Source organism: Bufo bufo, chromosome 4 (assembly GCF_905171765.1).
Source record: "Bufo bufo chromosome 4, aBufBuf1.1, whole genome shotgun sequence".
Classification (NCBI taxonomy): Eukaryota; Metazoa; Chordata; class Amphibia; order Anura; family Bufonidae; genus Bufo; species Bufo bufo.
This window is the reverse complement of record NC_053392.1, coordinates 1668029-1690156: the sequence shown is the minus strand read 5'-3', so window position 1 is coordinate 1690156 and position 22128 is coordinate 1668029. Positions and strand designations below refer to the sequence as shown.

Here is a 22128-nt window from a genome sequence, read left to right as displayed (position 1 = left end):
TGTCCGCTCCTGATGGTTCTCATATACCCAGCCTCAACTCCCTAATTCCATCCGAGGAGTTTTCTATGCGTTATTTCTCAGTGGATGAAGCCATTCAGCTGATCCTGCTGGCAGGCAGGGGAGCTTGGTTAACAAAAGTCGATATCGCTGATGCCTTCAAGCTGCTGCCTGTCCAGGCTCAGCTCTGGAAATTTTACGGTATCAAGTGGCAGGATAAGTATTATTTCGCCAACAGGTTGACCTTCGGTTCCAAGAGCAGTCCTTGGTTGTTCGACCAGTTCGCCTAAGCGCTGCACTGGATGTTGGTTAACCATTGCCACTGCCCAATGGTTATCCACTATTTGGATGATTTTCTCTTAGTCGAAGCACTGGGTCGTCTACCTGACAGGCTAGCGTTCCTTTTACAATGAATTGCAAATCTAAATGTCCCAGTTGCAACTTCAAAAACAGAGGGCCCCGCCGCGGCTGTAACCTTCCTAGGCATCGTCCTGGACTCCATAAAAATGGAGGCACGGCTGCCAGAGGAGAAGCTCACAAAAATCAAAGATGACATCTCCAAATCGCTAGTTTCTAATACCCTCACTAAAACAGAGTTACAATCCTTGCTAGGCATGCTAAACTTTGCCACAAGAGTTATGCCCCAAGGTAGGGCCTTCATCTCCAGGTTGCTTCAGCTATTGCCCACGGCCATAGATCAGGGCTCCCCAGTGCACTTGGACTCCCAGGCCCTAGCCGACCTGTCCATGTGGGACGAATTCTTGTCCCAATGGAACGGTGTTTCCCTGTTTGTGCCACAATGGAATCCCGCCTTTCCTACTGTCTTTTCGGACGCGCAGCTTCCAGCGGTTTCGCCGCAATTTTCAACAAACATTAGTTCACAGGTCCATGGCCGTCCGAAATCCTGTCAGACAAGGAAGCCCTTAGATCTTCGCCCCTCTTGGAAATTTACCCCATAGTTGCAACCGCTCAGCTATGGGGCAGTTGTTGGGCCAATTCCCCAGTTGTTTTTGTGACTGATAATCAGTCCTTAGTAGAAATCCTCGCCAAAGGTACGTCCAAATCCCCCAGACCAGTTTGTATGCAAACTGGTCTGGCTTTCCATGTGTCACAACTTCCATTTCCTCTGTCAACATATTCAGGGTTCTGTTAGCGCAATTCATGCGCTTCTCCCTCTTCTTTGTGTGGTGCCAAATCAATTAGAAGTATGTGCATGCCATACAGCTTTATAATGAGACCAGACACACTAGGTGGTTTCATGAAAGCATCTTCTCATCTTCCCTGAGCCATGGTAGAAGAGCCCCTTTATTCACAGTACATTGACTTAAATAGCAGACATGACATCACAAAAGGGGTGTTCCTTAAGAAGAGACTATTCGCTCCTTAACCTGATAGGAGTGGTTTCTGCAACTTCAACTGAGTTTATAGGTGTATTTGAAAACTGTAATGTAATCCCCTCTTCCCCCTCCCTTATTGACCTTCTCATACATATGGTTTGCGGCCATCTAGTGGACAGAAATGTGTACTACAGAATGTTCTCATTATATATGCATAAAAATAATAAATCCTTCTCTCACAGTTCCAAGAATCTAGCAGCCGATGCTCTGTCACGATTCAACTTTCCCGCTTTCTTTCAGGTGGTGCCAGAAGCAGACCGAATAGGATTAACCCCGCCAGCCTTCTACACACTGACAATGGACTGAGCATGCACCCCGCAGCCGCCAAGGCCCTCATCCACAAATCGGGAGTACAGCATTATTCCATGCTCGAGTGTCCTGGTAGTGCGTCAATATTCTCTTCCCACGCAGTTAAAGCTACCCTCAGGGGTATTCAGAAATCTACTAAGGAGACCGCCCCCGTCAGGCAGCCGGTATCAGGTGACCTTTTCAGGAAATTGTCCACCTCACTAGACGGGAATCCTTTTGGGCCATACCCTAGCATCATCATCAAAGCCACCATATATTTAAGTTTTTACGGCTTCCTGAGACCAGGAGAGTTTACCAGCACCTCCTCTAGAAACAGGGGTCCATCAAAGGGCCAGCTAGAATGGCAGCACAACCACTTTATCTTCCGTCTCCCGTCTTCAAAAGCCTCCCAAACAGGTCCTCCAGTGATCATTAAGTATTTCGAAACTCTCAACACTTGGTGCCCAGTCCAAGTCCTCAGAAAACTTCTTACGGTATTGGGCGACGCTCCGGCCGACAGTCCCATGCTTCCTTTCAAGAACGGTCCTTTAACCTCTTCCCAATTCATTTCCCATGTACGGTCCTTAGCCTCCGGCCTAGGCTTTGATCCTGCCGCCATATCCGGGCATTCCTTCAGAATCGGAGCTGCCTCCGCGGCTTCGAAGCACGGGGTGCCCGGACATGTCATTAATAGAGTTGAGCGAACCAGAACTGTAAAGTTCAGGTTCGTACCGAACTTTAGGTTTTTCGGCACCCGGACCTGGAGTCACGTAGCGCCGCCCGTCACTCTGCTCGGATTAGTGTAGGGAGAGGCTGCAGCTGCTGTGAGGGAGAGATCAGGGAGAAATCTTATCAAGAACTGGTTTATGTACTCAGCGATCTACAGAAAAGGTGTTTTGTGGGGGCAGTGCACAATTTTTTTAAGCCTGCCCTGAGCCAACTACTGCTGAAAACAAACTTTTTTTTCTTCATTTCATCAATATCAATACCTGATCGGCAGCCATTTTATGCAACGATAGTGCACCAGCATAGGCTATCTGCAAGTCCAGAAATACAGCTTTGGCATACTGGGGTGAAAAAACCCTCTAATATACTGCACATCTGGGATAAGACGTGCATAAGTGACTGTCACATTTAGGCCACAAATACCGCTGTCGTATTGAGTTAAAAAAAAAAATTGACTGCAATACCCTACATCAAGGTTTTTATTGGCGGTTAATTTTTTTTAACAGACTTAACCACTTTTTACTTTGCTTGGTAAACGCTAACTATGTGTCACGGCTGTATGTGAGCAACAATAGTATACACAGTAAAAGAGCTACTGACTGGACCCAAACTAGGGAGGATAAAGGGTGACCCCTGTCCGACCCTCAAAGCTCTCCCTATGCTGCTAAAGCACATGCCCGGATCCAAATGGCGGAACGAGGCATGCCCACGTGCCTAAGACTGATGACCACTGTAACCCCTACAATAGTGGAAGGGGCACGGCCACCGGTGCCCTACTCAGTATATGGAGGGAACCGTGGCCACCTCAGATCCAGTCAGAAAATATACAGGTACACAACAATGTCTGTACACTTAGCTGAAGGTGTTGCAGCCGCAGAGAAGACGGATCCAAGGACAGCTGGCAATATCCGGAGTGCTTGCTGCAGCAGAACACAGGTCCAGTGAACTGATAGCTACAAGAGAAGATACTAAAGCAAGAGCTACAACTGAAATGAGAACTATAATCCACGCCCTACAATAGGAGGAGGGGTGATATAAAGAGAGGGAAATCAAACGCATGAGGAACAGCTGGGAGGAAGGAAACCAAAAGTAAACAGAGCAGTGAGAACTCCTCCCAGCTCTAGTAGTGACATCATCACAGGGGTGGAGAAACAGAGCTGTGAGAACGTCCCAAAGCTCTGGTAGTGACAGTACCCCCCCCTCTACGGGTGGACTCCGGACACCCAGGACCCACCTTCTCAGGATGAGCCCTATGAAATGCCCTGATGAGGCGAGTGGCTTTAATGTCCGACACCGGAACCCACACCCTCTCCTCAGGACCATAACCCCTCCAATGAACGAGGTACTGAAGAGAACCGCGGACAATGCGAGAGTCCACAATTCTGGAAACCTCAAACTCCAGATTGCCATCAACCAAAATCGGAGGAGGAGGCAAAGAGGAGGGTACCGTGGGCTGGACATATGGTTTTAAGAGAGATCTGTGAAATACATTATGTATCTTCCAAACCCGTGGAAGATCAAGACGGAAGGCAACAGGATTGATGACTGACAAGATTTTATAAGGCCCAATAAACTTGGGACCCAATTTCCAGGAGTGAACCTTCAGTTTAATGTTTCTTGTAGACAACCACACCAGATCACCCACATTCAGGTCCGGACCAGGCACACGTCTCTTATCAGCCACACGCTTATACTTCTCACTCATCTTTCTAAGATTACTCTGAATCTTTTGCCAAATGGTAGACAAAGACGAGGAAAATCTCTCCTCCTCAGGTAAACCAGAAGGAGCCCCCTCCCGAGAATGTCCCAAACTGTGGATGGAACCCATATGCACCAAAGAATGGTGACTTATCAGAAGATTCCTGACGACGGTTGTTCAGAGCAAACTCAGCAAGAGGGAGAAATGAACACCAATCCTCCTGGTTCTCTGCCACAAAACAGCGCAAATATGTCTCCAGATTCTGATTGAGGCGCTCAGTCTGACCATTCGACTGCGGGTGAAAAGCAGAAGAGAAGGACAGCCGAACCCCCAGGCGAGAACAGAAAGCCTTCCAGAACCTGGACACAAACTGCGTGCCTCTATCGGAAACAATATCAGAGGGAATGCCGTGCAATTTAACAATATGGTCGACAAAAGCTTGCGCCAACGTTTTAGCATTAGGTAAACCAGGGAAAGGTACGAAATGAGCCATCTTGCTAAAACGGTCCACCACCACCAGGATCACCGACTTCCCCGAGGAACGAAGAAGATCCGTGATAAAGTCCATGGACAGGTGTGTCCAAGGACGGGAAGGTATGGGTAACGGGAGAAGGGAACCTGAAGGCCGTGAACGAGGGACCTTAGCGCGAGCGCACGTCTCACAAGCAGCCACAAAACCCTCCACCGACTTACGAAGAGCCGGCCACCAAAATCTCCGAGCAATGAGATCTACCGTGGCTCTACTCCCGGGGTGACCAGCAAGAACCGTGTCATGATGCTCCTTAAAGAGTTTGTGACGTAGCTCAGGAGGCACGAACAACTTCCCAGAAGGACAACGGGCAGGTGCCTCAGTCTGGGCAGCCTGGACCTCGGCCTCCAAATCGGAATATAGAGCAGAAACAACTACCCCCTCCGCCAAAATGGGACCCGGGTCCTCGGAGTTTCCTCCTCCCGGAAAACAGCGAGAGAGAGCATCAGCCTTCACATTTTTTATCCCAGGTCGGAATGTAACAACAAAATTGAATCTGGAGAAGAACAGAGACCATCTGGCCTGTCTCGGATTCATACGCCTGGCCGACTCCAAGTATGCCAGATTCTTATGGTCGGTAAAAACGGTGATAGGGTGCCTGGCCCCCTCCAACCAATGGCGCCATTCCTCGAAAGCCAACTTGATGGCCAACAACTCCCTATCTCCCACATCATAGTTTCTCTCTGCCGGGGAGAGTTTTTTAGAGAAAAAGGCACAGGGTCGCCATTTGGCAGGAGAAGGGCCCTGGGACAAAACCGCACCCACACCCACCTCGGAAGCATCCACCTCAACAATAAAAGGTAAGGAAACATCGGGATGCACCAAGACGGGAGCAGACGCAAAACTCTCTTTAATCTTAGAAAAGGCTGCAAGCGCCTCCTCCGACCAAGAGGAAAAATCCGCCCCCTATTTGTCATGTCAGTGAGGGGTTTGACAACAGAGGAATAATTCAAAATGAACTTTCTGTAATAGTTCGCAAAACCCAGAAAGCGCATCAATGCCTTCTGATTCTCAGGAAGCTCCCACTCAAGTACAGCACGGACCTTCTCCGGATCCATGCGAAAACCAGAAGCAGAGAGGAGAAAACCCAGAAATTGAATCTCCGATACCATAAAAAGACATTTCTCCAACTTGGCGTACAATTTATTTTCCCACAGAATCTGTAGAACCTGAAAAAGATGATCCTGATGGGTCTGAACATCAGGGGAAAAAATCAAAATATCATCAAGATACACCAATACGAATTTCCCCATTAAATGGTAGAAAATACTATTAACAAAATGCTGAAAGACGGCCGGAGCATTTATCAGGCCGAAAGGCATAACGAGATTCTCGAAATGCCCATTAGGGGTATTAAAGGCCGTTTTCCATTCATCCCCCTCTCTGACCCTGACCAGGTTGTACGCGCCTCTCAAATCCAATTTGGAAAACACCTTGGCCCCAACAATTTGGTTGAAGAGGTCCGGGATCAGAGGAAGGGGATAGGGATCGCGAATCGTGATACGGTTCAGCTCCCTAAAATCTAGGCAAGGTCTCAGAGAGCCATCTTTTTTTTTAACAAAAAAAAAACCCGCGGCCACAGGTGACTTTGAGGGACGAATATGCCCCTTATCGAGACTCTCGGAGATATAAGTTCGCATTGCGATTCTTTCCGGTTGTGAGAGATTGTAGAGGCGTGCTTTTGGCAGCTTGGCGCCAGGAATGAGGTTAATGGGACAGTCAAACTCCCGGTGAGGAGGTAGCTCCTGAACACCGCTCTCGGAAAACACGTCCGAGAAATCAGAGAGAAACGATGGCACCGTTTTAGTAGACACCTCTGCAAAAGTCGCTGTGAGACAATTCTCTCTACAAAAGTCACTCCACTCATTTATTTGCTTTCCGTGCCAATCAATAGTGGGGTTATGTCTAGTGAGCCAGGGTAACCCCAAAACTAGAGGAGAAGGCAATCCGTTAAGGACAAAACAAGATATATCCTCCACATGAGTGTCACCTACAGCTAACCGGATATTGTGAACAATGCCCTTCAGAGATCTCTGTGAGAGTGGAGCAGAGTCAATAGCAAAAACAGGTATATCCTTTTCTAATGTGCAAACCTGAAAACCATGCATGGCTACAAATTGAGTGTCAATAAGATTGACGGCCGCTTCACTATCAACAAAAATCTTACAAGAAATGACTTTGCTCTCTAGCGCCACCCTGGCAGACAGGAGAAAACGGGAACTGCAGGTCAAAGGAAAAGCATCAATTCCTACATCAACTTTGCCCAAAGTAGCAGATGAAGCAGAATTTGATGATTTACCTTTTGAGGTTTTTCTCTTATTATCGCTCTTAGTACAGTTCAAGAATCTCCTAGACGGACAAACATTTGCCAAATGACCTATGCCCCCACAACAAAAACACACCATACTCTGAGGACTAAATCCTCTTTTATCAGGGACAAGTCGACCTAGCTGCATGGGCTCCTCCTCAGAGGGGACCGAGACAGGATGAGGCCCCTGCACACTGAATGAGTCCGCACCACTGCCCCTAGACTGACAATGGCTGGACAGAGAGGTCTCGTTTCTTTCTCTTAGACGCCTGTCAAGGCGTACCGCCAATGACATGGCAGACTCTAAGGACGTTGGTCTCTCATGGAAAGCAAACGCATCTTTCAATCTCTCTGAGAGACCATGACAGAACTGACTCCGGAGTGCAGCATGATTTCAACCCGAATCAGCTGCCCATCTCCGAAATTCAGAACAATAAAGCTCCGCAGACAGTTTGTTCTGGCATAAAACACGTAAGTTAGATTCGGCCAGAGCAACACGATCCAGGTCATCATAAATCTGCCCCAGGGCCACAAAAAATCTTTCCACGGATCGAAGGGAGGGATCCCATGATGGCAGCGAAAAAGCCCAAGTCTGAGCATTACCCCTGAGCAGGGAGATGACAATCCTCACCCTCTGCTCCTGATTACCAGAGGAGTGGGGACACAAGCAAAAATGGAGTTTGCATGCCTCTCTGAAGCGAACAAAATTCTCACTGCCCCTGGAGAACGTTTCCGGAAGTGAGACCTTTGGCTCGCAACAGACTCCATGAGCCGGAGCAGAGCCCAATGCTTGAAGCTGAGTCATAGATTGACGGAGATCCGCTACTTCCAAAGAAAGACCCTGCATGCGGTCAACCAGGCCAGAAAGCGGATCCATGTCAAAAAAGGACGGTTTTGGTGGATTATAATGTCACGGCTGTATGTGAGCAACAATAGTATACACAGTAAAAGAGCTACTGACCGGACCCAAACTAGGGAGGATAAAGGGTGACCCCTGTCCGACCCTCAAAGCTCTCCCTATGCTGCTAAAGCACATGCCCGGATCCAAATGGCGGAACGAGGCATGCCCACGTGCCTAAGACTGATGACCACTGTAACCCCTACAATAGTGGAAGGGGCACGACCACCGGTGCCCTACTCAGTATATGGAGGGAACCGTGGCCACCTCAGATCCAGTCAGAAAATAATCAGGTACACAACAATGTCTGTACACTTAGCTGAAGGTGTTGCAGCTGCAGAGAAGACGGATCCAAGGACAGCTGGCAATATCCGGAGTGCTTGCTGCAGCAGAACACAGGTCCTGTGAACTGATAGCTACAAGAGAAGATACTAAAGCAAGAGCTACAACTGAAATGAGAACTATAATCCACGCCCTACAATAGGAGGAGGGGTGATATAAAGAGAGGGAAATCAAATGCATGAGGAACAGCTGGGAGGAAGGAAACCAAAAGTAAACAGAGCAGTGAGAACTCCTCCCAGCTCTAGTAGTGACATCATCACAGGGGTGGAGAAACAGAGCTGTGAGAACGTCCCAAAGCTCTGGTAGTGACACTATGAGGCAAACATCTAATAAGGGACGCGGTCATGGTCGTAGTGGTGGTGGAGCCTCTGGTGCAGAGAGAGGACGTGGCCGTTCTGCCACAGCTACACGTCCTACTGAACCTACTACCTCAGGTCCCAGTAGCCCCCAGAATCTACAGCGATATTTGGTCAGGCCTAATGCCGTTCTATGGATGGTAAGGCCTGAGCAGGTACAGGCGCTAGTCAATTGGGTGGCAGACAGTGGATCCAGCACGTTCACATTATCTCCCACCCAGTTTTCTGCAGAAAGCACACAGGTGGCGCCTGAAACCCATGCCCATCAGTCTGTCACATCACCCCCATGCATATCAGGGAAACTGTCTGAGCCTCAAGTCATGCAGCAGTCTCTTATGCTGTTTGAAGAGTCTGCTGGCAGGGTTTCCCAAGGGCATCCACCTAGCCCTTCCCCAGGGGTGGAAGACATAGAATGCACTGACGCACAACCACTTATGTTTCCTTATGAGGACATGGGAATACCACCTCAGCACGTCTCTGATGATGATGAAACACAGGTGCAAACTGCTGCGTCTTTCTGCAGTGTGCAGACCGAAAAGGAGGTCAGGGAGGAAGACTGGGTGGAAGACGATGCAGGGGACGATGAGGTCCTAGACCCCACATGGAATTAAGGTCGTGCCACTGACTTTCAGAGTTCGGAGGAAGAGGCAGTGGTGAGACCAAGCCAACAGAGTAGCAAAAGCGGGAGCAGTGGGCAAAAGCAGAGCAGCCATCGCCAAAACAGTTCGCCTGCTACTGGCCACCGCCACCAGGGACCGAGCACCCCAAAGGCAGCTTCAAGGAGTTCCCTGGTATGGCAGTTCTTCAAACAATGTGCTGACGAGAAGACCCGAGTGGTTTGCACGCTGTGTGTTAAAATAAAGAGAGTTCCTGTTTTTATACCTTCATGAAGTTTTGGCTCATGTTTGGGGAATGGGATAACTACACTCTTGGGGATTGCTATATCACAATATTCCCCTGAGTATAAGCTCTTGTAAGAGCTTGTTCATGGTTCCTGCTCTCTGCAATTAGGAGAGGTTCACCCACTGGAGCCTGGAGCCTTGTCGTAGGTCCAGGGTGGGTAGGAGACGGCGAGACCTCCACCAAGGGCCTACAGGTGAGCAGACCATATGAAACATTGGAGGTGAGGGCCTACAGCTGAGCAGACCATATGAAACATTGGAGGTGAGGGCCTACAGCTGAGCAGACCGTGTGAAACATTGGAGGTGAGGGCCTATAGGTGAGCAGACCGTATGAAACATTGGAGGGGAGGGCCTACAGGTGAGCAGACCATATGAAACATTGGAGGTGAGGGCCTACAGGTGTGCAGACCGTATGAAACATTGAAGGTGAGGGCCTACAGGTGAGCAGACCGTATGAAACATTGGAGGTGAGGGCCTACAGCTGAGCAGACCGTATGAAACATTGGAGGTGAGGCCCTACAGGTGAGTAGACCGTGTGAAACATTGGAGGTGAGGGCCTACAGGTGAGTAGACCGTGTGAAACATTGGAGGTGAGGACCTACAGGTGAGCAGACCGTATGAAACATTGTACTGAGGGCATATATACTGTATGGAACAGGAGGAGGAGGAGTAAACAAGATTCAAACATATACCCTTTTTTGGAGGTGAAAAAGTGCATCTGAATCTTGTGGATTGAGTACATTGTAAAGCATACATTTCAATTGCGTGTTTGTTCCTCCATTAGCTCAGCGTTCCTCTGGTGGAGTGGAGAAGTCAGGGGCAATCCAGGCCACGTTTATTTTTATCGGAGTCAACCTGTCAGCATTGCCAGTGGACAAGCGGATACGCTTATCTGTTATGATGCCACCAGCAGCACTAAATACCCGCTCAGACAAAACGCTGGCGGCAGGGCAGCACCTCCAAGGCGTAGAGCGCAAGTTCGTGCCACATGTCCAGCTTGGACACCCAGTAGTTGTAAGGCACTGAGGGATCATTTTGGACGCTGACACGGTCTGCTATGTATTCCTTCACCATTTTCCAAAACTTTTACCTCCTTGTACCACTAGGCCGTGTTTCAGGGTGAGGGTGCTGGCGGGGTGTCATGAAAGTGTCCCATGCCTTGGAGAGTGTTGCCCTGCCTTTGTTGGAACTGCTGTGTGTTCCCCTTGTCTCCCTTCCCCGGTTGCCTAAGGAAGTATGGACTCTGCCGCTAGCGTTGTCAGATGGAAAACTCCCGAGCAATCTCTCAACAAGTACCTTCTGGTATTGCACCATTTTACTCGTCCTCTCCACCACAGGAATGAGAGATGAGAAGTTTTTTTTGTAGCGGGGGTCGAGAAGGGTGAACACCCAGTAATCCGTGTTATATAAAATGTGTATAACACGAGGGTCGCGGGTAAGGCAGCCTAACATGAATTCAGCCATGTGTGCCAGAGTACCAACAGGCAAGATGTCGACAGGCAAGATGACTCTCCATCTCCTCCTCCTCCTCTTCGGCCCATCCACGCTGAACAGATGGAATTAAAGTTCCATGGGTACTAGCCTCAGTAGCAGAGGCAACAGCCTCCATCTCCTCCTCCTCTTCACGGTCCAATTCGTGCTGAGAAGACGAACTGAGGGTGGTCCGGGTATCACCCTGTGAGATGTCCTCCCCCAGTTCCTCGTCTGCCACATTCAGAGCGTCGTCCTTAATTGTGGGCAGCGATCGTTTGAGTAGACACAGCAGTGGGATGGTGACGCTGATAATAGCGTTAGCGCCGCTCACCATCTGTGTTGATTCCTCAAAGTTTCTTAAAACCTCACACAGGTCAGACGTCCATGCCCACTCCTCGCTTGTGAATAGTGGCAGTTGACTTGAAAGGCGACGACCGTGTTGCAGCTGGTATTCCACAACTGCCCTCTGCTGCTCACAAAGCCTGGCCAACATGTGAAACGTAGAGTTCCAGCGCGTGCTCACGTGGCACAACAGTCGGTGAGCTGGAAGCCGCAAGCGCTACAGCAGCGTTGACAGGCCATCTGAAGCTGTGGACGACTTGCGGAAATGGGCACACACGCAGGGCACCTTCACTAGTAGCTCTGGCAAATTGTGGTATCTTTTGATAAACCACTGAACCACTAAGTTTTAGACGTGGGCTAGGCATGGGATGTGTGTCAGGTTGCCGGGCTCCAAAGCCGCCACCAAGTTACGGCCATTGTCAGACACAACCATGCCTGGTTGTAGGTTGAGTGGAGAGAGCCACAGCTCGGTCTGTTCCCTTATACTCTGCCACAGCTCTGCGGCGGTGTGCTGCTTGTCCCCTAAGCAGATCAGCTTCAGTCCGGCCTGTTGACGCCTTCCCACAGCAGTGCTACACTGCTTCCAGCTACCGACTGATGGCTGATGGCTGCTGGAGGTGGAAGAGGATGAGGTGGAGGAGGAGAAGTGGGGGTTGGAGCCAGTAACAGAGCTGCTTGAGGAGACCCTGATGGACGTAGGGCCCGCAATCCTGGGCGTGGGTAGCACCTGTGCCATCCCAGGGTACGAGTACGACTCATCACTCCCGGCCTCCACCACATTCACCCAGTGTGCGGTCAGGGAAATGTAGCGTCCCTGGCCACCAGCACTTGTACATGTGTCCGTGGTTAAGTGGACCTTCCCAGTAACTGCGTTGGTCAGGGCACGGGTGATGTTCTGGGACACATGCTGGTGTAAGGCGGGCACGGCACACCATGAAAAATAGTGGCGGCTGGGGACTGCATACCGAGGGACCGAGCCCGACATCAGGCTGTGGAAGGCCTCAGTGTCCACAAGCCTATATGGCAACATTTAAAGGGCCAGTAATTTTGAAAGTTGGCAATTAAATGCTATTGCCTGTGGGTGGGTGGGTATTTGCACTTGCATTCAAATGACGGTGTTATGGACATTTGGACGCTGCGCTGGGACAGGGAAGTGGATGTTGTTGCTGATGGTTCATTTGAAGGTACAGGTGCAGGGCGAGAGGCATCCGGGCCTGTGTCTTGGACAGGGGATTGGACAGCACATAACACAGGGGAAGAGGAGGCAGTGGTGTGACCCGCAGACCCAGATTGTGGACCCAGGCATTCGGCCCACTTAGTAGGGTGCTTGGATGCCATGTGGCGGATCATGCTGGTGGTGGTGAGGTTGCTAGTGTTCATGCCTCGGCTCATTTTGGTACCGCACAGGTTGCAAACTACCACTCTTTTGTCATCTGCACTTTCCTCAAAAAAGCGCCAGACTGCAGAACACCTACCCCTTGCTAAGGTTGATTTACGCATGGGGGTGATCGGTGTAACGGTTGCAGGCCTGTTTGGTGTGGGCCGACTTCTCCCTTTTGCAACCCCACTGCCTCTTCCAGCCTGTTGCGGTTCTGCGTATCCCTCCCCCTCTGTACTGCTGGTCTCGCTCGGATTTTCACCTTCCCATGTTGGGTCAGTGACTTCATCGTCAACCACCTTCCTCACTCTGCTCTTCCTCCTGACTTCACCTAACCACAACCTCAGTTATTGACAACTGTGTCTCATCGTCATCCACCTCATGAACTGATGATTGACGTTCACCACCGTCATCTTCTTGAGACTGTGAAGGCTCGAGAGGTTGGGAATCAGGGCACAATATCTCAGGTCCCTCTTCAAGCATGCTGGCCGCGAGGGCCAAATCTAATAGTGGAGCTGAAAAGAGCTCCTGGGAATATCCGAGTGTGGGATCACTGGTTTGGCAGGCCTCTCCATGGTGGGAGGAAGGATGATCTGAGCGAGGAGTTGGCTGACCAGACTCTTGGCTACAGAGACTGGACTTGGTGGAAGAGAGGGTGATGCTTAACGACTGGAAGCATTATCTTCAGCAAGCCAACCGACCAACTGTTCGCACTGGTCTGACTTGGACAGTGTTGTCCTGCGCCGCCTAGCTTAGTTGGACATGAAGCTGGGTACGTTTTTTTTTTTTTAAATTAACAATTTTTATTGTTTTATCAAGTAGTTAAAGATAGCCATACATTGAGTGATATCATGTAAAATCATACAAACAATAGTTACACATGAAGGCAATAGATATGTAACATGATCAGTGTAAACCGGAGTGCGTGGGGAAAATAGTGCATATAGACAGTAATACAACCATAACAAGAGTTAGACATGGGAATCTTCGGAGGGATTGCTTCAGTGAGAGTACGACCTATGTGAAAGCATGGTTCCTGCAGCACAGGTGAGGCAGAATGGAGCAGAGAGGGGGGTCATGAGAAGTTTCTATATCTTCTCCAGGGTGACCATATCTGGAGGAAGGGAGACCTAGTCCCTAATTCCCAGTGAGAGATTTCCTCAAATCTGGAGATCTGGTCGACCTTATTTACCCAGTGATCTATCTTAGGGGTTTCAGAGGAGAGCCAGTGGGAGGGCAAAAGCAATCTGGCTGCTGCCAGTAGTAGAGAGAAGAGAGGAACCTTATGTGAGCTTATTCCTCCTACCCCCAGAGTAAGCAGGACCAGGTCCGGGTGCAGGGGAAAGAGGTCAGGGCAAATCTGATTGCTAGCTTTTCCTATTTCAGACCACCAGGCCTTGATAGGTTCGCAAGACCACCAGATGTGGAAGTAGGTGCCCTTTTCTTTGAGGCATCTCCAACAAACATCTGGAGATCCTGGTCTATAAAGACAGGTCTTGTCTGGGGTCCTGTACCAGCGGAGTAGAATTGTGTAACTGTTTTCTTGGATGCATCTAGAGATCTTATGTGGTGAGATTTTTGCTGTTTTAGAAAACGAGAAGGTCCGCTTTAAATCCCTCTCCCATAGACCTATTGCAGCGGGTTTTGGACAAGAAGGAGACGTCTTAAGTGACTTGTATATTGTTGATACTGTTTTGGGAGGGGGTAGCAGATTGCCGATCGGCCTCTCAGACCAGCTAGCTTCTCTCGGGGAGGGGTATTTTTATAAGAAGAAGTGCCTTTGACCTTAGAAAGTGCATAAGCATATGATTTTGAGTGAGTAGTCCCAACTTCATGTGAAGCTCAGCTTCTGGAAGCATACAGCCATCTGAATCCAAAATGTCGGATAGGGGGAGCTTGGAGTACCTTAAGGGGATAGGACAGCTTTCTCTTAACTCTTTAGGGGCTAGAGCTGAAACATCTGTAACGAGTAAGAGAGGAGCGGGTAGTGCCAAAGCCCCACCGCTGGCCGAGAACCACCCCCAACCTTTAATGTGTTCCCAATCATGGGGTTGGGTATCAGGCTAGGTGACGGAGGTGGTCTGTCAGCCGGCAGGAGGGCTCGGGCAGGGGTGTGAAGAAAGGCATTCTCCAGGGGAAGCCATGTTTTATGGGAGGGGCTTCTAACCCAGGCCACACCCCTGGAGAGTTGGATAGCTTTCAGTTTCAGGGTCAGGCAATACCTCCGTGAGCTCTAGATTTAGTAAGCGTGTCAAATGAGATAGGTGAGCTTCTCCCTGCCATATAGATCTGCGCATCATCTTACTCAGGGCGATAGAAGAGTTTTTGGGGGTCTCAATAGGGAGTACTTGCATCAGATAGGTTAGTCTTGGAATTACCACCAGAGACATGAGGATGTTCTTCCTCCCAAACCAGGAAAGGTATGGAAAGTCCAAGGAGTCCAGCTGGGCGGCCATTGAGAGTAGAAGGGGTTTGTACTTCATTGTATATAAATCAGATAGACAGGGAGTGCGCTTCACCCCAAGACATGTTAGTTGTTGGGTGCGCCAGTTACATGCGGAGTTCTTCTGGATGGACGAGAGAACAGGGGGTGAGAGGCCAATATGTAGGACCTGAGATTTGGAGGGGTTCACTGTAAAACTGGACAGGGAACCAAAGTGACTGAGTATGGAGAGGATGGTCTCCATAGATTTGCAGGGGTTAGTTGCTGGGTGCGGTTTTATTACTTTTTTTTGGTGCCCGGCAGCGGGCACAGTGTCATTGCGCCCAGTGCCACGACCTCTGCCTGACCCATCAGCATAACGCCCACTCCCCCGTCCCTTAGTGCTGGCCTTCTTCATACTGACGGACTTTTTACTGCCCACAACAGACCGTCCTCAGGTGCAGGGCGGTATATGAGACGGCACAGATCCGGGACAGTATTACTGTCATCTGCAGACACTGCTGTATGATGGCGGTTATATCTAGGACTATGTTACTCCCAATATATGGCCTGAAGCGCTCAGACGGGGCAGAGATGCAATGCGCGGCCATTAACGGTTTCTAGCGCAGACAAGAAAACTGGGTGCAGATTCAGTGGAATTTGTGTCTATGCTGATCCTCACTTTCTCCCAATATATGGCCTGAAGCGCTCAGACGGTATTCTAATGCAGAGCACGGAGATGAATGGGTTAAACAGCTGACAGCAGCAATGTGGTCAGATTCTGGGGCACAACCGGCTGTTTTCAGGGCTCTTCTTCCGCTCTCTGCCGGATACACAGAAGGTGCTGCACAGACGGCAGAAGTCAGACGCCTTCTAGTAGGAGAGACAATGGAGAGGGGTTTGTGTCAATTAGAAATATATAAAAAGTGCAAATCTGCCCTTGAAATTGCTGCCAATTAAAAGGACTTTTGGGTCTTGGAAAGGTCTTGAGAAGAGTAATGTGCGACCCCGATCTCCCTCCCTGACCGGCAATGAGCCGACCCCGTGACCGGGGGCCATATAGCAGGACGCGCTCCGGCCAGCCAGTCACTGTGATGCCAGGAGAGAACATGGCCGATGGCGATACTTACCTGCATGGTTATTGGCTGCTAAGAAGGCGCCAGACGTGCGGGGAGGAGACTGGAGCATGGCGCTACTCGGCCGAGCGCTCGCTCATCACTGCGCGGCTCGCGGCTTCTGATGCTTTGTCTCCATGAGCAGAGAAGGAAGGCTTCACAGACGTAGAGATTGCAGCAGAATGGCAGCTGTGAGCGGTGGAGGCTGCCGCCAGGGATGGTGGGTCTCCTGCTGGACTGCTGGGATCTGACAGTCTCTCTGACTATGGAGATCAGCTATCCTCTGGCCGTGGCTTTGTCTGCGTCCCATACTACTGGTGCGGGGATATCAGGGGACCGTTCTGTTGGAGGAGGACTTCTAGAGGTCAGCGCTCTGGGCTAGCCTTACAGACACAGAAGGCATCGTCCTCCAATAATGCCGTAAAGAGACATCTCAGCCTCCTCCTCAATAGGCAGCACGGGGTCCTCCACCGGCGGCGCACGCGCTAATCCACATCTGTCCACCACTGGTAGGAATGTGCGCCATGGAACGTCGCCCTGGCAGCCATCCTCCAGTAGATGAAGGCCACAAACGGTGACCCCCCATCTCAATGGGCAGGGGATTGGCAAAATATGCATTACATGGAGACTGTAATGTAGAGGCCGGTAATACAGAGGTTGTAATATAATGTGGAGGCCGGTGATGTAACATGGAGGCTGGTAATATAGAGGCTGTAATATAATGTGGAGGCCGGTAATGTAACATGGAGGCTGGTAATACGGAGGCTGTAATATAATGTGGAGGCCGGTGATGTAACATGGAGGCTGGTAATATAGAGGCTGTGATATAATGTGGAGGCTATAATGTAATGTAGACGCTGTAATATGTTGTTGAGGTTGATAATATACTATGGAGGCTGTAAAGTAATGTGGAGGCTGGTAATATGGAGGCTGTAATATAATGCATAGGCTGGAAATATAAAGGCTACAATATAATGTAGAGGCTGTGATGTAATGTGGAGGCTGGTAGTATGGAGGCTGTAATGTAATGTTTAGGATGTGATGTAATGTTTAGGATGTAATGTAGAGGACGGTAATACGGAGTCTGTAATATAATGTGGAGGCCGGTAATGTAACATGGAGACTGTAATGTAGAGGCCGGTAATACGGAGGCTGTAATATAATGTGGAGGCCGGTGATGTAACATGGAGGCTGGTAATATAGAGGCTGTAATATAATGTGGAGGCCGGTAATGTAACATGGAGGCTGGTAATATAGAGGCTGTAATATAATGTGGAGGCCGGTAATGTAACATGGAGGCTGGTAATATAGAGGCTGTAATATAATGTGGAGGCCGGTAATATAACATGGAGGCTGGTAATATAGAGGCTGTGATATAATGTGGAGGCTGGTAATGTAACATGGAGACTGTAATGTAGAGGCCGGTAATACGGAGGCTGTAATATAATGTGGAGGCTGGTGATGTAACATGGAGGCTGGAAATATAGAGGCTGTAATATAATGTGGAGGCTATAATGTAATGTAGAGGCTGTAATATGTTGTTGAGGTTGATAATATAATATGGAGGCTGTGATGTAATGTGGAGGCTGGTAATATGGAGGCTGTAATATAATGCATAGGCTGGAAATATGAAGGCTGTAATATAATGTAGAGGCTGTGATGTAATGTGGAGACTGGTAGTATGGAGGCTGTAATATAATATAGATGCTGTAGATGCTGTAATATAATGTTGAGGTTGATAATATAGAGGCTGTGATGTAATGTGGGGGCTATAATGTAATGTTGAGGCTTTAAATATGGAGGCTGTAATATAATGTTTAGGTTGATAATATAATGTGGAAGCTGTAATATAATATGGAGGCTGTAATGTAATATAGAGGCTGTAATATCATGTGAAGGCTGGAAAATAATGTGGAAGCTGTAATATAATGTGGAGGCTGTAATATAATGTGGAGCCTGTAATGTAATGTGGAGGCTGGTAGTATGGAGGCTGTAATGTAATGTAGAGGCTGGTAATATTGAGGCTGTAATATAATGTGGAGGAAGGTAATGTAATATGGAGGCTGTAATAGAAACATAGATGTAATGTGGAGGCTGTAATGTAATGTGGAGGCTATAATGTAATGCAGAGGCTGGTAATATAGAGGCTGTAATATAATGTAGAGGCTGTGATGTAATGTGGAGGCTGGTAGTATGGAGGCTGTAATGTAATGTTTAGGATGTGATGTAATTTAGAGGACGATAATATGGAGTCTGTAATATAATGTGGAGGCCGGTAATACGGAGGCTGTAATATAATGTGGAGGCTGGTAATGTAACATGTAGGCTGGCAATATTTAGGCTGTAATATAATGTGGAGGCTATAATGTAATGTAGAGGCCGTAATATGTTGTTGAGGTTGACAATATACTATGGAGGCTGTGATGTAATGTTGAGGCTGGTAAAATGGAGGCTGTAATATAATTTGGAGGCTATAATGTAATACATAGGCTGGTAATATTAAGGCTGTAATATAATGTGATGTAATGTGGAGGCTGTAATGTAATTTTTAGGATGTGATGTAATGTAGAGGACGGTAATACGGAGGCTGTAATATAATGTGGAGGACGGTAATGTAACATGCAGGCTGTAATGTAATGTGGAGGCTGTTAATATGGAGGCTGTAATATAATGAAGATGCTGTAAATATGGAGGCTGTAATATAATGTTGAAGTTGATAATATAGAGGCTGTGATGTAATGTGGAGGCTATAATGTAATATGGAGGCTTTAAATATGGAGGCTGTAATATAATGTTGAGGTTGATAATATAATGTGAAAGCTGTAATATAATATGGAGGCTGTAATATCATGTGAAGGTTGGAATATAATGTGTAGGCTGTAATGTAATGTGGAGGCTGAGATATTATGTGGAGCCTGATAATGTAATATGGAGGCTGTAAAGTAATGTAGAGGAAGATAATGTAATATGGAGGCTGTAATAGAAACATAGATGTAATGTGGAGGCTGTAATGTAAGGTGGAGGCTATAATGTAATGCAGAGGCTGTAATAGAATGTGGAGGTTGGTAGTATGGAGGCTGTAATAGAATGTAGAGGCTATAATGTAAGGTGGAGGCTATAATGTAATGCAGAGGCTGTAATAGAATGTGGAGGCTGGTAGTATGGAGGCTGTAATGTAATGTAGAGGCTGTAATATAATGTGGAGGAAGATAATGTAATATAGAGGCTGTAATAGAAACATAGATGTAATGTGGAGGCTGTAATGTAAGGTGGAGGCTATAATGTAATGCAGAGGCTGTAATAGAATGTGGAGGCTGGTAGTATGGAGGCTGTAATATAATGTAATATGGAGGCTGTAATAGAAACATAGATGTAATGTGGAGGCTGTAATATAAGGTGGAGGCTATAATGCAGAGGCTGTAATAGAATGCAGAGGCTGGTAGTATGGAGGCTGTAATATTATATGTAGGCTGTAATAGAAACATAGATGTAATATGGAGGCTGTAATATAAGGTGGAGGCTATAATGCAGAGGCTGTAATAGAATGTGGAGGCTGGTAGTATGGAGGCTGTAATATTATATGTAGGCTGTAATGTAATGTGGAGGCTGTAATAGAAACATAGATGTAATATGGAGGCTGTAATATAAGGTGGAGGCTATAATGTAATGCAGAGGCTGTAATAGAATGTGGAGGCTGGTAGTATGGAGGCTGTAATATAATGTGGAGGTTGATAATATAATATAGAGCCTTTATTTTAATGTGAAGGATATGATGTAATTTACAGGCTGGTAACATGGAGGCTGGAAAATGAAAAGCACCAGCACTTCTGAGCTCAGCCAATCAGAGGTGGAGGGCGGGGCCTGGAGTTCAGGAACAGCCCCGCCCCCAGTTCTCTTTCAGGTCCGCCCATGCTCCATATAAAGGAGGGCTCTGGGCTGAGCAGTCACTGCTCTCTGCTCCTCACACCTAGAAGATGTCTGGTCGCGGTAAAGGAGGGAAAGGGCTCGGGAAAGGCGGCGCCAAGCGGCACAGGAAGGTGCTCCGTGATAACATCCAGGGCATCACCAAGCCTGCCATCCGCCGCCTAGCTCGCAGGGGAGGCGTCAAGCGCATCTCCGGCCTCATCTATGAGGAGACTCGCGGGGTGCTGAAAGTCTTCCTGGAGAACGTCATCCGGGACGCCGTCACCTACACCTCCTCAGTGTGGCGCTCCCTGGAGAGAGGCTGTGCGGCCGCTCAGTGCAGGACAGGAGGACGAGGCTCCTACGGGCACATAACGGCTGCGGGGTCCAGAGCTCTGCTATTGGCTGGGAGAGCTCAGGATCTCGTCGCTCATTTGAATTTCCCGCCTATAGTTGAGCTGCTGATTTACAGGTGGAGCCGGTCATGTGACCTGTACCAGCGCCGCTCATTGGCGGGACGGATTAACCCCTCAGTCTCCGAGCACAGCTCGTCCCGTAGCTGCGGTGGAGAACACCCGGGGCTCGGGATTTACAGATTATTGGGGGGTTTCTGTAATGTAGACCTCCGGCTGTACTGAGCACAGGGCGCCGCTGATCTCCTGATGGGCGGGCGGTGTTAACCCCTCAGTGGAATTGTAGCCCCTCCCCGGGAAGATGTGGGCGGCTCTGAGAAGAGCCTTTGTGCTGTGAGGACGGAGGCGGCAGCATTAACCCCCGAAGCCGTAGAGAGTGCGGCCCTGGCGCTTGAGCGCGTAGACCACGTCCATGGCGGTGACGGTCTTCCTCTTGGCGTGCTCGGTGTAGGTGACGGCGTCCCGGATGACGTTCTCCAGGAAGACTTTCAGCACCCCGCGAGTCTCCTCATAGATGAGGCCGGAGATGCGCTTGACGCCTCCCCTGCGAGCTAGGCGGCGGATGGCAGGCTTGGTGATGCCCTGGATGTTATCACGGAGCACCTTCCTGTGCCGCTTGGCGCCGCCTTTCCCGAGCCCTTTCCCTCCTTTACCGCGACCAGACATCTTCTAGGTGTGAGGAGCAGAGAGCAGTGACTGCTCAGCCCAGAGCCCTCCTTTATATGGAGCATGGGCGGACCTGAAAGAGAACTGGGGGCGGGGCTGTTCCTGAACTCCAGGCCCCGCCCTCCACCTCTGATTGGCTGAGCTCAGAAGTGCTGGTGGTTTTCATTTTCCAGCCTCCATGTTACCAGCCTGTAAATTACATCATATCCTTCGCATTAAAATAAAGTCTCTATATTATATTATCAACCTCCACATTATATTACAGCCTCCATACTACCAGCCTCCACATTCTATTACAGCCTCTGCATTACATTATAGCCTCCATGTTACCAGCCTGTAAATTACATCATATCCTTCACATTAAAATAAAGTCTCTATATTATATTATCAACCTCAACATTATATTACAGCCTCCACATTATATTACAGCCTCCACATTACATCACAGCCTCCACATTACATCTATGTTTCTATTACAGCCTCCATATTACCAGCCTCTACATTACATTACAGCCTCCATACTACCAGCCTCTACATTACAGCCTCCACATTACATTACCAGGCTCCACATTACATTACAGCTTTCACATTATATTACAGCCTCCATATTTACAGCATATACATTATATCACAGCCTCCACATTACATTACAGCCTACATATAATATTACAGCCTCCATATTATATTACAGCTTCCACAATATATTACAGCCTCCATATTATATTATCAACCTCAACATTATATTACAGCCTCCATATTTAAAGCCTCCACATTACATTATAGTCTCCACATTACATCACAGCCTCTATATTATCATCATCAACATTATATTACAGCCTCCATATTAATGGCATCCACATTACATCACAGCCTCCATATTATATTATCAACCTCAACAACATATTACAGCCTCTACATTACATTATAGCCTCCACATGATATTACAGCCTAAAAATTACCAGCCTCCACATTAC

General features: G+C 48.5%; 1 protein-coding gene across 1 annotated transcript in view; it reads right to left on the bottom strand.

Annotated features, from left to right (window-relative positions):
* LOC120997511 (histone H4-like) overlaps window positions 1-21154 on the bottom strand; it is a 47395-nt gene extending 26241 nt beyond the window's left edge. Inside the window, exon 1 of the mRNA XM_040427593.1 lies at window positions 20855-21154. Coding sequence (XP_040283527.1) covers window positions 20855-21154 — 300 coding nt within the window. The remainder of the gene's footprint in view (window positions 1-20854) is intronic.
* Between the last annotated feature and the right edge of the window lie 974 nt (window positions 21155-22128).